Genomic DNA, 20,978 nt, shown 5'->3' with positions numbered 1-20,978 from the left:
TAAAGTTTTAGCAAAATATGTATCAATGGAAAATTGCTGGCCAAACTATATTATAAACCAGCTCCTCAGGAAATCGGCTTAAATTGTTTAAACGTGGTTGTGTGGTGATTGTAGACTAGCTCTGTAATACTGTACTGGATTTTTATTTTTGATTGAGAGTTGCTATCCATCCATCTAAAACAAACAAAAAAAAATCCAAAGAATAAAGCAGCAAATGTAATTTTGGGCAGGAAAACAAGAAAGTGCATAGCAGAGGTTGGCATCTAGGCTTAGCGGTATACCAACTGGCTGTTCTTTTGGTACAGTAGTGACCAAAATGTATATGGTCCATACATATACATAGGAAGGCCATAGATGCAGTATTCCACAATCTGTTAATTTGGAAAGCTTTATTTATTTTATCATTCTTTTCTTTTTAAATGGTATCAACACAAGCAAATGGGAGGAAGAATTCTAATGAGAGAGAAAGAGAGTTTTATATGATGTGTGTACTGGGTTTTAAGAGATGGGCCTTTGTTTGCTTATTCAGTAACTAAATCTCTCTTTTATCAGAGGGGTAGCCATGGTCGTCTGGATCTGTAAAAGCGGCAAAGAGTCCTTTGGCACCTTATAGACTAACAGACGTGTTGAAGCATAAGCTTTCGTGGGTGAATACCCACTTCGTCGGATGCACGTAGTGGTATATCTCTGTTATGTTTTTGGAGGAACCTTCCATAAAACTTACATTAAGGAAATAATAAGCTTTTATCAGCCAACACAATGCATATGTTAATGGAAGAAATCAACATTGATAAGGTTTTTATGATTTGGAATGTATTTCTCTACCCAAAGAATTATGTTCATCTGGATTTAGCAGTAAATGAAACCTCATCTTCTGCAAAATCTGAATACAAGACGTTTTAGCTCTTTAATAATAATAATAAATTAAATTTCCCTAGAAGAAGATGATCTTGGCAGAAGAAGCTAGGAAATGAGTAATTTAACTCCTTTTTATGTAATTAGTGTAGCCAGACATGGTTTTATTTTAACATTTGCTTAATTTTTGAGCCAGGTTTATTTTAAAACTCCAGTTGGCTTCATTTCCTGCTCTCTGAATGTCCTTAGTTTCTATTTTGCAGGGCTGTCCATTACACTTACTGTGGTCTTTATTCAAGGAAATGTTTTAATAACTAAAAGTCATCAAATATTATATGGCCAGTTAGTGTGTTTTCTGTTTACTGGTCTGTAATATAATGGAAAGGGCACAGCATGGATTGATAAAAGCCAGGAAACTGAGTTAAGGATGAAAATCAATCCTTAGCTCACTCTGTTGTTACTTTTTAATATTTTTATCAAGTCAGTAATGGTGGTGGGGTTTTTGGGTTCTTTTGGTCCAGATAGAAGATGGCTGCCAAGAGTGTCAATAACTATAAATATAATAGTAATAACTGAATTTTGCCTCACTGGGTATGAGTTCCCAGATGCAACAGGAATCTCCGAAGAGTGGGTGATCTTTGCAGGATATACCATATCTGCTGTAATACCTCTTCACCAAAGGGCAATTTAAGGCCCCAAGCTGCTCTGTCCAGTCCAACCCCTGTCTGTGCACAGGTCTCCATTGATGTCAGTGCAACTCTATAGAGACTATATTCACATAGAACAACTTGTGGAATTGGGGCTGAGTTTAGAATTTTGACTCCTGAGCTCCATCAGGTGTGTCTGCTGAGTTTAACATCTGCACTCAGCATACTTTAAACTTGGTTGTGGCCAAATTGACCAGGTCATGTAGTTCAAAAACCATTTAGTCCAGATTTCTACCAGAGCTGGAACCTGCTTTAACCGTAACAGAGTTTAACTGTCCTTAAGTACAGTTGTCCAGCTCAAAAACAACGAGGAGTCTAGTGTCACCTTAAAGACTAACAGATTTATTCGGGCATAAGCTTTCTTGGCTAAAAAATCCATGCATCTGAAGAAGTGGGCTTTTTACCCACGGAAGCGTTTGCCCAAATGCTTTAAGGTGCCACCGAACTCCTCGTTGTTTTTTGTGGATACAGACTAAAATGGCTACCCCTCTGATAACGTTGTCCAGCTCAACTCTCTGGCCTATCTATGTAGGTGAAGACTAATTCTCAGTTTCCCAGCTTTTGTGAGTTATGCCTCCTGATGGTTTGAATTTAATATTTAGAGTGAAGCATGTGAAGCAAAACTATACTTAACAGGAGATGGGTTTATTTTCCTACATATCATTCTAAAACTTCCCCACTTAGGATAGTCTAACACAGTTTTTATGTTTCATCTACTTTTTCATTAATTATATCATCAAAAATACTTTGCAGAAAACCTCTTTTCTCCATGGCCCTTTAGGATTACTACAGCCCACTATTTAAATTCATAAATCATATCCGGTTAATCCAAATCAGTTTGCAAATGCATTTTTTTAAAATTTAACTATAAGAAACTTTAGATTAAGTAGTCAGTGTTTACAATCATGTTATGAATGGATTATCCATGTATGCCTGTATTTAGAAACATTTTAAAATAAATATTATTCACTCAGTAACCCATAATAATTGCTCTATATCATGTAAATACTTTTAAAGAGCATTTTTAAAACCCTCATTTACCCAATAGATTTCAACATGTCTTTGGGAGTTTTTGTGGTTTGCAATTTAGTGAAAATATGTGCTTTTGTAGATAACAAAAAAAAGTAATGTATCTACCACACATGGTAAATACCTAAACTACTTTGAAAAATATTAAGATATTTGTATTACATTTTAGGTTGATTGGCTTCCCAGATTTTTCTTAAACTGTTTTTCAGTTACAGAGTCATAAAGCATGTCTTGGTCAACTGATTTCAATATATAAAAATGGAATATAAAGGAAAATTGAAGTATCTTTAAGGTTTACTTAGAAGTAAACATGAAAACGTCTAAGTTAAAGTTCAGAACAATCCTTTTTTGCTTGAAAAAATTAAATCCTGCAAATCCATTATAATGGACACACTGGCACCACCTTACGTATAATAGAGCACCTCTTTCAATAAACTACATTAGGAGAATTGCCTCGGGATGCACAAATAATCAAGATGTGGATTAAAGTTACGTACTTGGCATAATCAGTAGTCCATGCACTATTGTTTACACAGCTAGACTGAATGAGATCTAGAATTAGTTCACCTTTACTCACATGCAGGTTTTTTCATTGTCTGCCATTGTTTTATTCTTCTTGTTGTGGAGCAACTCATTAGACTTAACGTTTTTCTGTTGTGAGAACTAAACCCATTGATCAAACTAAATGAAAACAAATCCCTCCGTGAGTGCCATAGTGTAAGTACAGCAATGGAGAAGGAGAATCCACAAGGCAAAATTATGTCATTTTTTGGAGTCTGACTTTTATTCTGAAGAGAAGGTTCACAATTATTGAAATTTAGACAAGTATTGCATGAGGATCAACCCTCCTCACTCAAATAGCAGGCTGTCAGCTGTATGCTAATGAGCCAAACAATTAAAACGCCATCCTATCTGGCCTTAGTGAGCAGGCCGCTCTGAGACAAAGACAAAGAACTGTTTGTACACCTGTTGTGCATGTGGACAGTCCCATTCTAATGTGGTATAAAGATTAGAGTAAAAGCTTAAGGGATATGGTGAGCAAGGGTTAAAAGGGACAACAGTGACTGTGAAAGTTAAATTTTCCAGGAAATAGAAGAGAAACATTTGTGAGAGGAATCAAGTTACAAAGAGAGAGTTCTGCTAACTTCATTATGCTGAAATATTCCAGATTGCGTGCTTCAAACAAGTCCCATTCTGCTGTAGTGTGATATAACAGGATGGTGGGGGTTTTTTGTTTTGTTTTGTGATACATGTGTAAATACTTCCACTGCTATGCAAATGTTTTTGTTTTTCTTATGAAGATATTATTTTAAGTGTATTTCTGTAACTGGTGTTTGTAGCTGCAATGCAAAAAACATACTGAAACAGTCTTAGGGAGAACTGCAGAGTCTTAACAAACATTTTGTATTTGAAGGTTTCAGAGTAACAGCCGTGTTAGTCTGTATTCGCAAAAAGAAAAGGAGTACTTGTGGCACCTTAGAGACTAACCAATTTATTTGAGCATGAGCTTTCGTGAGCTACAGCTCACTTCGAAGTGAGCTGTAGCTCACGAAAGCTCATGCTCAAATAAATTGGTTAGTCTCTAAGGTGCCACAAGTACTCCTTTTCTTTTTGTATTTGAAGCGTTTATTACTAAAAATATCCCAATGTTCATTTACTAAAAAGAGGGAAAACATACACACACAGCCCAAAGAAAGCATTAAACGTGCTGATGGGATGAAAAGGTGAAATCATTTGAGTTAGGATTCAGTTACAAAGGAAAGTTAAGGTGCTGCAAGCTTTTCACATCTTCTTAAGGGGGCCCAAGCCTTTTGATGAACTGCGTGCATAGAAATCAGTGGGAATTGAAGGCATTGGGCACCTTTTAGGAGATTCTGGCTGAGACCCTCCCAGAATCAGTCCTTTAATTAGAATTTCAGTGTTTGGGTGTGTGAGGGTGATTTCTCTGGTTAATATGAAAGCTGTGAGAGAGAGAGAGAGAGAGCAGCAGAGTACAATTTATAAAATTAAGCTGTTATATTGGATCTAAAGCATTTCTTCTTGGGGCTCTATCTTTAAATTAAATTAAAGTTAATTAAAGTTCACCTACCTGTACTGTTCTTGAAAACTTGTGTGTTAATCAACTACGTACAACTGTCATCTCTCACTGTTAACTTTTAATTCAGTTGATTATTCAAGGCCAGAAGGGATCATTGTGCTCATCTTGTCTGACCTCCTTTATAACACAGGCCATAGAACTTCCCCGAAATAATTCCTAGAGCAGATCCTTTAGGAGAACATCCAATCTTGATTTAAAATTTGTCTAATCTTCAGTTTAAATCACATACTTGAGACCAGAATGAACACATTTTTGATGTGCTGGTCAATTTAATAATATGAAATACTTGAAGTAAAATTTTTCTGCAAAGCTCATTAGCCACAGTTGTTTGCTTCAATTTTGTGAGCATACATTTCCAGGTACTGGAACCTAGTGTTAGATTCAGCTTTTTTAATTTCCAATCTATTTTCTGAATTTGTCAGAATTGATCTATTGTTCTGTCATTTTTAGATTATCACTAGATTTTAAAGTTGCCAAGAATCTGTCAGCTGTTATGTTATGTTTGTACATTGCTTGAAGATTTTTTTGTAAATAGGTTTTGGAGCTTACTTGCCCCTGAAGACATCTGATGTCTGTAGCTTGAATAAAAGCACCCTCATGTGTTAGGATTAAGCATAACCAGAATGAAAAAAGCACAAAACCTTCAGGGCAGAATATAGCTAAGTCTTATATTAAAAACTTTTTTTTAAAGAATGAGTTTCACGTTCTCTTTTTGTGAAGAGGATTGTTTTGTATTGTAGGCTGAATTTTCAGAGCCCAGGGCTGCCAGTGCTCCCACTGAAATCAATCACAGAATTTGCACTGGCTGCAGTGAGCAGGATTGAGATGACTGTATCTCCAGTAGAACTTTTCTCATAAATAAACACTAGTACATACAAAAGATAATGCATGTTCTCAGCAAATACACTGTAAATAGTGCCGAGCTATCTTGCTTTGTGTGATGGATTATTGGATACAAAACAATAGATACAAATAACAGACCAGAATGACCTGGTATTAGCTTGCTTGCTTGCTTTTTTTTTTTTTTTTTTTTTAATTCCTTTCTTGTTCCTGTGTGTTAGCTCATAGAAAACAGTGTATATTAAACAAAGGATAAACTTGCATAAGGGTATTTATCTCTCTCTGGGCAAAACCCATACTAAGACATGAAAGGTAAAAGCTGCATTAATTACTCAAGAGGGATTCAAAGCTCAGCAGTTTACTAGGATTGAAGGATTTATTGAAAAACAGTGGTTCTCATGTGTAACTCCAGGCAATAAACCTATTTAATTAAAGGCTTAATCTTCTAGTTGACATGTTTGCTACTGTTGCAATAAAAAGCCTCATCTGTAGCCAATTTTTGTAAGTATAAAATAATGACCGTAACCTTGGTCTTTTCCTCTTAGTTTTTTTACTGTTAATTGCATTATTTTGGTTTTTGTTTTAAAACTAAATGTTTCCCAAGGCTTGTGTGTCAAGAAATTAGAAGCTTTAATAAGCAAGTTTTCCAGATGATTTTAAACTCAGGTTGCATTTTTCATTATCTCCTCTTTATAATTTTTTTTAAAATGTAAATTTTTAAGGTAAAAGTGTTTAAATGGATAGCAATGAAGAGTTTTCATTACTGGGAAGCAGTTTTCTAATGAATTTGCCTGCTAAAAACAAAAATCTAAATGTCAGGTTTCAGAGTAGCAGCCGTGTTAGTCTGTATCTGCAAAAAGAAAAGGAGGACTTGTGGCGCCTTAGAGACTAACAAATTTATTTGAGCATAAGCTTTCATGAGCTACAGCTCACTTCATCGGAAGTGAATAAATGTGTATATCCTTCGCTCATATACATAGGTGTTAAGTATCATTAGTCCAAGTTTATGCAAAACTTGAATTAATTTTTTTAAGACTCCTCATCTTTAGGCACACATCTGTTAGAAGTAGGTTCAGTTTTAGTCACCTCATTTTAAGAAAGAGTAGAGATTGAAAAGGTCCTGAGAGGGACAATGAAGATAGAGACTGCTGTTCTTTCATGTGATTACATACTGTAATGTGACTGATAGATATTACCATATTTGCCTGGAAAGAAGGAGAATGAGAGTACTTATTGAGTACTTACATAACATAAAGGTATTGTGACAATAGATCGTGTTCTTCTTTAATCTTATTTCATAAAACAAGAACAAGGGTTTAGCTGATTTTTGATCCCTGGCACATGAGGTCAAGGCCATTAATTCAGTAGGACTTTATTTAAAGAACACAATTTTATGACTGTTAAAGTTCACAGCTACGCAAACTAAACCAATGGAAATCAAATCTTATGCTTCAGGAAAAAAAAATCCCTGTTCCATGGTATGACTCTGAAAATTTGCTAGGCTGTTGTACAATTATAGTTGGGTTTTGGTCACTGCCTGGAACAGTTATCTAATCCAGTATGGTGTAATCCAGTGGTTTAGTCCAATATATAGTCTCTTTCAGCTATAGCTTTCCTTTGCTGACTCAAGGCCCCAGTCCTGCAAATACTTAAGCATGTGCACAATTTTATTCACATGAGTTGATCCATCAGTAGATCTAATCTTGGATATGTGAAGTGTGGAATTTTGGAACACTTTGTATACTATGTAAAAGACTAGGCAACAGTTTACAAATATTTCACCTGAAAGAAAATCTGCATTTTCTAGTATGTCCATATTAATGTCTCATTTCACACTATTTTAGACTACAATTCTTGATTTTTAAAAAAGCTTTAACACTCTATCAACATACTTACAGGTGTTGTTTTTCTATTATAGAAACACCCCGTATTTTTCATCAATGTTGAGTGCAAATTTAGACTATGGATTATTTCCTTGGATTAAATTGGTGATGGGAACAGTTTTGCTTCTCTTTGCTTTAGGCTGGAACTCATCGGGAAGAAAGTGTCAGCCTCAACAGCAACCATTCAGTCCTGCCCAGTACAGTGTCTGCTCAGAGCACAGAACTAAATAATAAAACACAAGACAATTACAGAGGTAACTGTACTGTACTATTCAGTGGTAAATTAGGCTTTTTAATAATCCAGGGACAAGAATGCTATAGATTTAGGTAAATATGCATAAATACATAGATAAAATGGATGATGCACGTAATTTGTGACTTATGACTTAATTTCTATTGATTACCCATTTCACCAAGCTCTGGATTCTTATAGGAATTCAGGGATAACCCTGTTTCATGCCACTCCCTGATCCAAGTTCCATGTGAGACCTCACATTACAGCCACGATTCTTCCAGCTGAAGTGAACTGGCTAGAACCCCTTTGCAGCGCTTGGTTGCCATTTGTAAATCAGCCAGAGGAATCTGACAAATGTGATTTTTATAATACACAACAAGCCTGTATTTCAACACATGACCAATAAAGACAAAAACCCTAAAGTGCTGTGGGGAGGCTTCCTCAATTCTTAGCTTGGAAAGTAGGCCATACAAAAGAAGGCAATTCATGCACCAGCATGCCTGTGCTGTTTGGGGTTTGCATTTCATACTTAATGTGCAGGAGTTGCTTACTGCACTAAATATATCTGTATATATTGAGCTTAAACACATCATATAGATCCGGTCCTGCCCTCCTTATTCTGTCAGCTCTGCTTGCTAGATTGCAAATAGCTGTGCTGTGACTAGCTCTGATATAGGAGTCTTGATCAATAACTGCGTACATTCTTTTCCACTGTTTTTGCACCATCAGCTCTATCACTAACAGCTGATGTATATTTCTCCCTCTGCAGGAAGCTGCCTTAATCCTAACACAAGCTTTTGCATGCTGATGCATGCTTTCACCAAACCTCTACATTCTATGCCAAATAATACTCCTGAAATGCAATCCAGTATTCTCTATCAGATGTCTTGTGTCATTGTATTCCCCAGGAAACGTTTTTCACTAAATACTGAATAATCTTCCCAGAGCCTCGCACTCTGTGTATAGAGCATTAAACCTAGGTTTCATGCATAGCAGTGGACAGAAATGATTTGTTCAGTACTGTAAATCGTTTCCGTTTATAATTAGAGTGCTGATATGTGAAAGCTCTAGGCACTTGCCTATAGCTTAAATATACAAAACTCAAAGATTAAAGCATGATAGTCAAAATAGATCAACCCCGAACATAAATCTACCAGCCGTTCCTCTGAATATAGGAAAGTAAAAATTCATCGGCCACCCGCAAACATCTCAGTCCCTCCCAAAGGCCAGAGAAGTAAATGATCTTGCAACACGCTCTGAAGGTCAACAAGTTTAGGTTACTTTGGAGCAAGAGGATGGGGAGTGAATTCCAAAATCAAGGGTTCTTCAGAGAAAATGATATAGTAGCAGTTGAATTTGGTACATCTTACCTTAAGAGTTAAAAACAAACAGTAGTGAATTTGGTCAAATTCAGAGACATAATCACAATGAAATATTATGAAATATTATGAAATATTTCTGTCTAACTTTACCAATTATATTATCGAATAAGTTTTGTCTAATAAATTCCAAAGAGTGTATTTATCTGAGGTTAATGGTTCTCTTCCATGAGAGAGCTCATGTGCGTTGTTAGTGGGGTAGATCAAAAGGTTACAGTGTTACTGCCAGATATGCAGTCCTCTGACAGCCACTCCTTTTGATTGCTACCTCCTTTTGTTTGCTCCACAACACAAAAGTCAAGTACAGTATGTCCCCATAACCCTTCTCATATCCACACTGCCACTGCTCAGTTCCTTCCACTGACCTCCTACCCCACCTCCTTCTTCTCCACTCGCCTCCAGTCCTCTTCAACCGTCACTCCTTGCCTATCCCTGTCTCACCTTCCTTACCATGCAACCTCACACCCTAACCTTCAGGCCTCTCCAAAGCTTGTCCCACCCCCCTTCTCTATCTTAATAAACAACAAGGTGGAAACTCACTTGCGATTCACTTATATTTTCCAGCATGAAGGGGGGCTGTTCTCCTGAGTATTATTTATACTGAGCTGTGTGTGTTTGCAGCATTGTCAGGTGGCTTGCAGAGCCAGTCTGTGGCCATAGGTCCAGCAGAAATCAAGTCAGAACATAAGGAGAAGGATGAAAATATACACGAACCTCCCTCATCTGATGACATGAAATCAGATGATGAATCCTCCCAAAAGGATATCAAAGTTTCATCGAGAGGAAGAACGAGGTATGATCTTGGTATGCCAGCAAAGGACTCTACTCTGCTTCTTTTTAAAGTGCAGGCTGTTTTGCATATTGTGTCCTTACCAATAGCAGCGAGAGCTTGTAAACCGTTGGTAACTTTAGATTCAGTCTCAAAGCTTCCTTTTTGTCCTATATCAACAAGCTTGTGTTTTAAAATGTTGACTTAATGTGCATATATCAGTAGGCAGAACATGGTATTTTTACACATTGGCATTTTAATAATGCACCGAGGAGTGAGCAGAAGATTTTGAAATCTTATTTTTACACAGTTTTGAAGTTAATCATAGTCCTCTCTACACTGTGTGCAGCTATATAGTTATCACAGTTTGGAGTGGAGTGATAAAGAAGTCCTTAGCCACAAAACTTCCACTGGATCTGCAATGGATGATAAAAAAGGGAAAGTTTCTGAAAACTGCACAAATAAATGTTTAATAGGAAAGAACCATATTTTTCATAAACGTATGAATTTATTAAGTTGAAAATTATTTTATAATTTTTAATGCAGTTGAGATGTTGGAAAGCTTCAAAATCTATTACAGATGTTTTATGCATACCTGAAATAATGGTTGGGGAACTCTGAATTTGGGAAGTCCACCGACCAATGAGTAGGCAGCAAGTTTGCGATAAGTACCATTGCTTCGCCAAGGGTGAGGCGTATTCCTCCATTATTCTTGGAAAGAATGTGCTGTCTATGGACACCGTACATATACATTTTATTTAATTCAAAGTCAGCTAGCAATGTAAAAGCCATCGAGACGCATATTTTCAGGGAAAACTGAAGGTGGCAAGAATGGCAGCAGCAATATATATATATGTTTTTATCAGTTTGCTTGTGTATATGTGCCACTTTGAAATGGTCACTTTTCTTTTTCAGATGAGGCCATTTCTATGCTTCCACTGTTAAATGGATATACCAGCATAAAATGAATCAAATCGGAATTTTGATCTAATATGGATATTTTAGCCATGTCATTTGCCAAGCACACTTGTGATGTTTATACCTGTTATTAAAATGGATCCTGACCTCCAAAATATCTATAAAACTTTTATCTTCCCTGTTGTTTTTTTTCAGCAGTACTAATGAAGATGAAGACTTAAACCCAGAACAGAAGATCGAAAGAGAGAAAGAGAGGAGAATGGCAAATAACGCTAGAGAACGCTTGCGTGTACGAGATATTAACGAGGCATTTAAAGAACTTGGCCGTATGTGTCAGCTTCACCTGAAGAGTGAAAAACCACAAACAAAACTGCTTATTCTTCACCAGGCTGTGGCAGTCATCCTCAGTCTAGAGCAACAAGTCAGAGGTTAGTAGGCTACCTACCACTGTGCTGTCACAGCTAGGGGTTGTTTTACTCATGTAACAGTTTGCAGTCCCCTTTACTGCATGCATCATGTTTTTCATTTGCATTTTTCTTCTAACACACACAGCAACTAACCAGATGTACAATTTATTAGAAACATATTTGCCTTCATGTAAAAATGTTAACATACTTTGGGAAAACCAAGGGACTGTTCAAAATAAAATAGGTTTAGGATCCTTTGATCCTGTGTTTGCTCCTTTGCAAGGAGCCATCTCTTCATTATGCATCCAGAATAGACTCATTATGGAAAAGATTGAGGAATGTCCTGCTTTGATTTGCAACATATGCTTATTTAACAGTATGGAAATTTTAGCAAAAAAAAAAGGGGGGGGTGTCCTGTAATTTAAGGTTGGTCCTACACATTTCTATAAGAGGCAAGTAAGTTTGATTGGATTTAATTAAGTTTAAATTACAGTATACATTACTATGAGTAATGCCGTAGCTACTTATTGTATACTTTATACAAAAAAATATATAAAAAATTAATTCCATGATTTATTTTTCATATGTTCTCCTTTCCTCTGTCTTTCACAATTCACGTTTTTCTAAAAAAAAAGGATTTTTAAATGGAAATAACATGCACTACAAGCTGGTGAGAAAGTGAGTTATTTGTAAATTGATATGACTTTAAGGAAAACAACTAGAGAAATGTACTTGGTTTTCACAAAAAGAAAAGGAGTACTTGTGGCACCTTAGAGACTAACCAATTTATTTGAGCATAAGCTTTCGTGAGCTACAGCTCATCCGATGAAGTGAGCTGTAGCTCACGAAAGCTCATGCTCAAATAAATTGGTTAGTCTCTAAGGTGCCACAAGTACTCCTTTTCTTTTTGCGAATACAGACTAAGATGGCTGCTTCTGTTATACTTGGTTTTCTTTTACTTCTGTCTCTGCAATGTACATTTTTCTTAATTCTTATCAACAAATACACATCTGTGGCATCTTTTAGATGCCCCTTGTAGAGGTTATGTTGAAAAATAAACATAGTCCTTGATAACATTTCCATTCTCCGATGTTAATGGAGCTACTGTTGACCTTAATGTGTAAGCTCCTTTTACATTTATGGCAAAGAAATGATGAAACAGACATCTGAGCCACCTGTCTCCCTTGTGAGGTTGATGCCTAAGAGAATTGGGTGAGCGTTCTCATTTTTTCTCCCTTTGGGCTGGTTGAACAACTGTCCTTCATTGTATTTCTCATCTGATGCATTTCCAATATGAGTGTAAATGTCTTGCAGGTGTGGATGATGTCAACTTTCATGTTTGCTTAATGTGTTGTATCTCTAAATGACACCTACTGTAGTCTGCTGCTTATATTGGCAACTTACACCTCATTTTTACTTTCACCTTCAGTGGTATTTTGCATGGTATATCAAAAAAATCACTGGAAGAATGTGTGTTAGAAGTGACAGTGTGAATAATGACACTGAGCATAAGTACTTTGTGTGAAACATTTGAAATCTTACTTTTAGGCATAGTTTTGTTGATACAGCTTTTAATGAAATTAAGTTCCCTTCAGAGAACACTGGATGAACACAGTTATTATGGCGAGGCAATGGTGTCTCTATAGTTAAGGTTGCAGCCAGCTTTCAGTATGAAGTCCTGTTTCAGCCCCTTTGCAACTTTGGCTTGGAAAATTGATTTTACCTGAAAAATTACTATATTTTCTCTGAAGGCAACAGATTATTTCTATAAAAGAGGACAAAAATTCATCAAATAATTTTTTTGAGTTACAGGTCAATTTAAAATAAAAACTACACTGTTTTGAAACTCTGAGTTTGGCCTAATATATTTTTGTTTCCCACCAGCTAAATAATGGTTGCCATCACCTTTCAAAGCTTCCACTTAGGTGAGCCTTCTTGAAACTCACAGACCAGCTATATGTGTAGGAAAAAAGGGTTGTACTTAAACAAAGTTGTTAACAATTTTTGTTCTCAGCAATTTGGAGGCCAATCCTGCTCATTGTTGCTATTGGGAGATTTTGCCAAAGATTTTAGCAGAGCAGAAGAGACACCATGTGTGCACATTGCCCACAACTGTCAGATTTTGAATTATAAATAACAAGAGGGTATTTCTGTAGCTGATGGTCAACAGGGTTCTTCAAATAGCTCAAGTGGTAGAGCCGGTAAGTATGGAGTAAGGTGATAAGGGTTTCAGTGCTGGGTCTGCAGGTTGGCATATTGTGAAATGGTTGTAATTTCTTCAGTTGTATCCTTGGTCCTACAAAAAAAATAAACCTGACTTTCTTATTATTACTCAAGACCCCAAAGAGAGAGAGGGAAATCCTTACATTTCAGATTTTTGGTTAAATTTCATTGACAACTAAAATGTTATCTGAACATGTTGATTAAATTCAGTAGTGGTCTGACATTTAAAATTACTCCTTTTTTAAAGTGAGTGCATCTAATAATTCTTTGTGTCCCTTTGTCTGTCCAATGGGATTGTATTATACCACAAAATTTAAAACCTCCAGGTTTTTTCAAATTTTATTTTGGCTCATGGAAGAGGCAGTCTTCAAGAACAGGCAAAGTAACATGTTTAAGAAATTGCCATGATTTGAAAACTAGACCCAGTTCTCTGTCATTGAAGCTTATTGAGAAAAAACATGACAAGCATGAATATTTTTGCCAGGTACAAACCGGCAAAGGCTGACATCCTAAAGAGAAAGGAAATATAGTAAAATTACTCGTCACGCTAGATGACCCATCCAAACATTCTCCTGGCTTAGTGGAAGTGTGCCTAGGCCCATTTTGCAGAGATAGTAAGTATGGAACTGAGTATGACTTGCCAAAGTTATGTGGGAATTTTGTGGAGAGCAACGAATACACTGCTGCCACCTAACAATACTAACTGGCTTCTGAAAACTGAGTGGCCCACTGTGGGTAGTTTGAGGACTATGCAAGGAGGATGAGGAGCATCCCCACAGCCAATTCAGCTGCCTTTGCCCTACACATTACTAAGGGCCAGCAAAAAAGCAGTATAACATGATTATTGTCCAGCAAGTTGAATGATGTCATCACTGCCCTTCAGCACAGGGGGACTTCAGCACAGGGGCAGAATCTCATTGGTCTGCATTTAAGGAAACTCCAAAGTGCATTTTCTTTGGTTTCAGTTTAGCAAATTTCTGTGGTAACAAAGGGTCATATTTTCAAAGGTGTTCAGGCACCTCAAAATACAGATTGGTGCCCATTGGAATTTTCAAAAGCATGTAGGTGGACAGGTCCTATTAAAATGAATAGGCACTTTTGAAAATCCCACTTGGCACTTGTCTGAATCTTCAGCAGCCTAAATATCTTAAAAAATCAGAAACAGAAGCTGTGCAAAATGGATAGCTTTCTTCAGTACCATGGCCTATTGTGAATATGCTAAATGCCCACTCTTGGTAGCAGTGCGTAGGATGTTAAGGGCTGTTTTCTCTCCTGTGACAGAGAGGAACCTAAACCCCAAAGCAGCCTGCCTTAAGAGAAGGGAAGAAGAAAAAGTTTCTGCCGTATCGGCAGAGCCACCAACACCACACCCAGGAAGCCACCCTGGGCTTAGTGAAACTACCAACCCTATGGGTCATATGTGAACACCAGCCAGGTATGTCTCTTCTTCATGTTTGTCAGTGTGGGGACAGGGTCCCATCAATACACTGGGATGGCTGTAACTTGATTTACTGACTGAAGTCTGAAAGCTAACAAAAACACAATTTATGTGATTATTCTGAGTAACTGAAGCTACCAGTGGACATGAGCCTCTTCATTAAAGTGCACTAAGCACTTCTGTACATCTGAGCCGCGAGTAAGAATATTCAGATGTGGGTTAGTTATAAACCAAAGAACCAGGAATTTTAGGTAGCTTCTTTTTATTTGCATGTGTTGTTGCCTGCAGATATATTCTCCTGAGTCAGGTGGCCTTCATGGTGTGACCTCAGAGGAACTACTCATGACTAGGCTAGATAAACCAAAAATAATAGAGATTAATTGTGCAAACTCAAGAGGTATAAATATCTCACTTGTTTAACTATCAACTCATCAATTCCCAGTGCTGATTCACACAGCAACTCAAAAAGTCAGAAGGGGCTTTTCATTTCAAATAGAAGAGGATTGGTATTTGGCTTGAGGCCAGTCATTTAAATCATACCACTTGTCTGACAGGCATTACTTGACTGTCTGTCTTTGCAATCTGCATTAGAAACATCTTCAATAAAATCCTATTTTATGTGGCTACAATTTTAGCTTTTTGTGAATCAAGACACAAAAAACCAGTGTTTGTTTGTCTCATGTAGCCAGGTGGTTACTATATCATTCATTTGAAAGCTCCAGTTGATGATCCCATACTGGGATATCAGTCTGTTTTTCAACAGAATTGGTAAAAATAATGAAAAGCTGCTTTTGACCCTGCAAATTCCTGTTAGAATTCCTGAAAGAAGTACTTTCCTGGCTACTTGGGCTCATCAAAGCTATTAATTCCATGGTCAGGCTCCAGTGCCTTTATTTTCACTTATATTTTACAAAGACAAGAGATTACATTTTTGGATGTATCGTCCATGGATTTAGTATCATAGACTCTATTAACTTTGGTCAAAGTTGTGCAGCAAATCCTTCTGCAGCATCCTGGAATTTATCCCAAGGTAGCTGCATACCCTCTAAGAGACCTTCCAAAACATCAAGGTGGCACTGAAATTGAACCTTGTTAGAGAATATTTCCGGTGATATTTTTCCCACTTCCATAGCAATCAGTCAGCTCCTTCCTCTGTAAACTAGATTGAAGAAATATTCTTTTTTCTACCTAAAAGCATAAAAAGCCCAACTGAGTTCCTCTAATTTTTGTTTCATTTCACACCACTATAATAGGCCCCTTCTAGTTTGCCAAAAGACAGTCCTGTCAAATCAACACAGTTGATTTTCATGCAACACTAAGAACTGAATTTCTCCACACACTTTTACAAAGAACTTGTAGCAAGAAGTAGCATGATGTCGGTAAACCTTTAAGTAATTACAGTATTAGGGTAACAAAATCTGAACACTGATGAAAAAGATTGTACTGACTAGTTACATACAACAGCATGCACCTTTAATGATGCCAATTAGAATATGAATAATCATTTGTATAACTTAGGAAAAAATAAGAGCTTCTGTAGAATGCTCAAATAAATTGGTTAGTCTCTAAGGTGCCACAAGTACTCCTTTTCTTTTTGCGGATACAGACTGACACGGCTGCTACTCTGAAACCCATAGAAAGTGTCCAATTCTTAATGAAAAATGTTAGATATGTAGTCTTGGCAAAGACAAATTAAACAATTGTTTGGTTTTTTAGACCTGCACATTGAGTGTTGCAAATACTTACTCCCGCCTCCTACCACTTCCTAAACAATATATAAAATCATGATTTTCCAGACAAAAGGAAATTTTCAGTGCCATTCTGAAAAAGAGTAGGCTATTAAGTTTTTCCCAGAACAGTTTGTTTAGTTGGTTGTAGTTCTTTCATCTTTGCTAGGTTGAGACATTTATTTTTAAAATAACACAAACATATGACAGAGTGATCATGTGCTTCTAAACCATACTGGATTGTTAAGAATTGTTCCATTCCATTGTAGGGTTTCGTTCTAAAGGTGAAGTTCTCCTTTGAGTTGAGGAAAAAATAAGTTAGTTTTGGTTTCTCTATGTAATAATAATCAGTGGTATCTTGTTGCTGCCACCTCAAGATTCTAATGGCTTTTCAGTTGCCTAGATAAAATGGACTTAGTGGTTTCAGTCCAATTCCTGGTAGACAGGTTTCCACATTGTAAGAACTACCATCCAGACCAACATCTTAGCTGGCAGTTGCAGCTGAGAAATCCATGCTGGAATGGGCATGGAGACTGAGCTATTTTGTCAACCTCACCAAAAGATGTTTTTCCCAGGCCATCTTCATGGCACATCAGTGGAGTAGGATATGTTTGCATTGTAGCTGGATGTGCTTGAGGGACACAGAATTACAGTAATTTGGTACATTTCATTTGCACTAAATTCACTGAAAAAAGACCTAAAGAAGAGCTCTGTGTAAACTTGAAAGCTTGTCTCTTTCACCAACAGAAGTTGGTTCAAAAGAAGATTTCACCTCACCAAGCTTGTCTCGCTAATATCCTGGGACCGACAGCTGCAACAACGCTGCAAATATGATACAGCTACAGTGTAGATAATAGTGTTGCTAATTTTTCATTAATTGTTTTATTAATACAATTTGTCTCCTATTTCCATGCCAGAATTCCAGAATTATCGGTAGGATATATAGAAGGTGACCTTTCTTCACAAGGACACAGACAACTAACATTATATGAAGACACAAATCTGACAGGAGAAAACACTTGAAGCAAGAAACCCAAATGCAATCTTATGATCAAAGCTACTGGTCAACACCTGCATCAGAAGTGAAGATACAAAGATCTTCAGATAGAATTTCAGCCCATGAAATACTCTGAACATATCATTCTGTTGCAAGCAGTGTGTCGCTTCTGCACAATCAGAGACTGTTGAGATCTCTCCACTCATCGTGGAAGTTGCCTTGTGCCTAAACTGAATTGACAAATGCATTGTAACTACAAATTTTATTTATTGTTATGGAACTGTAAAGGTCTACATATAAAGGGAAAAGTTAACATGTTGAAAGCTGATAGAATTTCAGCTGATGCCAGCATTTGTTAAAGCTGTTCACATTCAGAGAACAAAGCCGTGACAACCGTTGACCCTTAGCATTCCCAGCATACCTATTAGTGTCTTAAAAAAGGAAGGGAAAAGTCTTTTGTTGTCATTTCCACTCCTTTTGCCATTTGACTAGTGTTTTCCATGCAGTAGGAAAATATTCCTTGACATAGCTTTTTTTTTTAATGTTATTTTTGGTCTCTGGTAATCTGAACAGTTATGGTCATCGTCAGCTTCCATACTGAGCTCCATACTTCAAGCCATTAGAAGGCACAGTGAAGACCGCAGACAGGAGCAGTACTGTGACCATGCCATTTCTTGGATTTAAAAAGTGGTATTGTTTCCCTCAGACTTTCCTCAAATAAATATTTTTATTTCTAATTATAAACCAAACCTTTTTAGGCTTCTAGGCTTCATAGTAAAGCTTGTAACGTGAAGTGTAAATTGGGTGGGGAGAATCTACTTTGTTAGAATTGCTTTGTTTTCCAAGCAGTAAGTACTACATATAGTACATGTAAAGTGTTAGCTGTATGTAAGCACAAAATGCATTAAAATACAGAGGAGACTTTTCGGGCTGTAATTATGGTGAACTGTAAAATCCTAAATTCACCATGGCAGGTAGTGTGATGAACTAAACACAGCTGTGTGGGCTAATTACTTAATGGGAGATAAGAGCAATGGTCACCAATCTTTTTCCTTATTGTATACATTAATTATCTTGTCATTTTTGTGTGGCTTGTCAGTGGAGAAGAATTCAGTGTGATTCAATCAATTGCAAACAAACCACCCCCTCCCAAGCCATATTAGCATTAAACCATTAAATGTTGCTCCACCAGAACAGTGTCCATAAGTATTCCTTTGTCACTAATGTGTTGATTGTTAAAATCCCTCTGAACTTCCATGGAAACTGTCTTCCACTGCAATGACCATGGGGGAAAACTATCAAGCCAAGGTTGTCTTAGTTATTGTTACCACCAGTGAAAGAGGCAATACCCAATCAGCTCACACACAAAAAAGGAACAAAACAATTAATCATTCAAATTAACTGAAATTATTTTAAAAGAACAACAACAAAAAAGACTGTTAAAACAGACTAATAAATTTAAAATCATGTTTTGGGTGGTTCCTAACAAACGGGTTGTTTGTGAAATTAGTGGTTTCATTCTATTACTTTAATTAATTTGAATATATCATCAGATAATATCTGACTATATCTGTGGCCTTGTTCTTCATTTCAGTGTTTATCAGCTAAACAAATTTGTCGCTTATGATGTGTGAAAGTGATCACGTGCCACTGCCGGGCCTTTTTCCTTCTAAGCTTGTTGTCTTTTTGGCTATATTAGACTTTGCAGTATGCCCAGAAGCTTTCCTTCATAAAATAGAAAGAAAAAAACATTTGGCTTATTTTTCACTGTAGCTAGTCTTTTATACAATAATCTTGTAAGAAAATTTCTTGAATTCTAAATATTACTCTTTCTAGATTTTTGAAATCGAAAAAGTTTTCAGTAAAAAGTTTCTTACTTTATTTTACTATATTAGGTAGTAAAAATGTAGGGTTATTTACCATAACATGTTCATTAATATCAGAAATTTACAATAGCATTGTAAGACCATAGTAGGGTTCTAGCATACCGTGTAGTACCTATGGAGTATTGTAAGAGCTAATTGTCCGAGATGAATTGCTTCTCATCTTGTTCTCCAGTTTCCATTGTTGGTTTATTGCAGATTTGTACCCTGTGTCAAATTTCAAGGTATTGCTGATAAAACCTTTTCAACCAGCAGCAAGAAGTTCAAAAAATTTTCTGTCAATGTAACAGAAAACACTATGTATATAACATTTATGTAGCAATAAATGTGCCATCTTTTTTAACATGGTAAATCAGTGAGTTTTTAACATTTCTCTTTCATCAGCGATTGTGTTGCTTGGAAACCCAGTGGCACAACAGCTTCCGTATTTACTCCAATAAAAAGCAAACAGATTTCTAAAGCACACCAGCTTAAATTGCAGGCACAAAATGGGTATGTGCTGCTCCCATTGAGATCAATGGCAAACCCCCCATTGATTTCAGTAGGACCAACAGCCAAGCAGTACTGGCAGCCCCCAAAAAGTGTGTGTGCATATGCAAACAGCAAGTTGGTAGCTGCAGTTGCTACTCCATTGCATATAGTTGCACCCCACACCTTCATTCTTCCTGTTTACAGATTCATCAGGAAATATTTCACCTGCCCTTTAAAGGTTAGTAAGTTATCAAGTTCCAAGCCCTCCCTGTGCCATTGATAGGATTCGTGGGTGCCTGAGTTACTTTCAGATTGACTGGCACATCTATTCAAGTTTTGTGAAAGAGATATGCACACATGAGGCTTGAAAATTTTCTTAGCTTTTTTCCCATTATTACAAATGAAAAAGGAATTGGGTATCAACTATGCATAAATAAATTATCATAGTCAGCCATGGTGAAATCTATTTACAGTTTGTAAACTGCAGTTTGTTTAAAACCAAATACTTTAAGTGGTAGCACAATTAAATTTGGGTCTCCTAACACCTTAAATAATGTTTTCTACATTTTATTTGTCTTGTGGCCTAAAATAAGAATAATAGTCCCAGAAAGAAAAGTTCTTTCTCTATATAATGTTAGAGTATCTTGAAAATAATTGTTTTAACTAAAGCCTCGTCTACACCAGAATAGGTTTGCTATTGTAGCAAACCCTCCTAGTGTAGATGCAGCTTTTGCTTTTGTCAGTATAATTTATACTGCTTCTTAGAAGTATAATTTATACTGCTTCTTAGAGTAAAATACCCGACACCAGCAAAAGCACTTCTGTGCTGGTATAAATGGCATCTGCCTGTAGGTTTTTGCCTGTATAGAAGCACAGTACACCAATTCTGCTTATTAACAAACCCTCACTTGACAGCAAAAAGTTGCTATTATCCGGCAGTTGCTACTAAGCAGAAGGCAGGTTTGTGAGGCAGCAGCCATGGAAGGAAGCACTGGGATGTGTCTTCCCTGGCTGAAGCCCTGCAAACCTGTGGGCAGGGCAGCAGCAAGGAGCAGGGCTGCAGTCTAGATGCTGGGGCTTTCCACAGGGAGTGGTGGCGCTGGGGCCATGGATCTACAT

At 36.9% G+C, this 20,978-nt stretch overlaps 1 protein-coding gene across 13 annotated transcripts in view; it reads left to right on the top strand.

The window, feature by feature from the left end:
- The window catches only part of TCF12 (transcription factor 12), a 288,403-nt gene extending 268,672 nt beyond the window's left edge, over positions 1 to 19,731 (top strand). For 7 of the 13 annotated variants that reach the window (XM_048865831.2, XM_048865835.2, XM_075133052.1 and 4 more), the window contains 5 exons: positions 7,552 to 7,666; positions 9,648 to 9,819; positions 10,909 to 11,141; positions 14,625 to 14,778; positions 17,426 to 19,731. In XM_048865831.2, the coding sequence (XP_048721788.1) occupies positions 7,552 to 7,666; positions 9,648 to 9,819; positions 10,909 to 11,141; positions 14,625 to 14,767 (663 nt within the window). In that variant the 3' untranslated portion in view covers positions 14,768 to 14,778; positions 17,426 to 19,731. The remainder of the gene's footprint in view (positions 1 to 7,551; positions 7,667 to 9,647; positions 9,820 to 10,908; positions 11,142 to 14,624; positions 14,779 to 17,425) is intronic. The other 6 variants (XM_048865832.2, XM_048865833.2, XM_048865836.2 and 3 more) reach the window with 2 other exon arrangements.
- Positions 19,732 to 20,978: the final 1,247 nt, after the last annotated feature.

This window comes from Caretta caretta, chromosome 10 (genome assembly GCF_965140235.1).
Source record: "Caretta caretta isolate rCarCar2 chromosome 10, rCarCar1.hap1, whole genome shotgun sequence".
Classification (NCBI taxonomy): Eukaryota; Metazoa; Chordata; order Testudines; family Cheloniidae; genus Caretta; species Caretta caretta.
The sequence above is the reverse complement of the archived record's forward strand: the minus strand, read 5'-3'. Positions and strand labels throughout refer to the sequence as shown.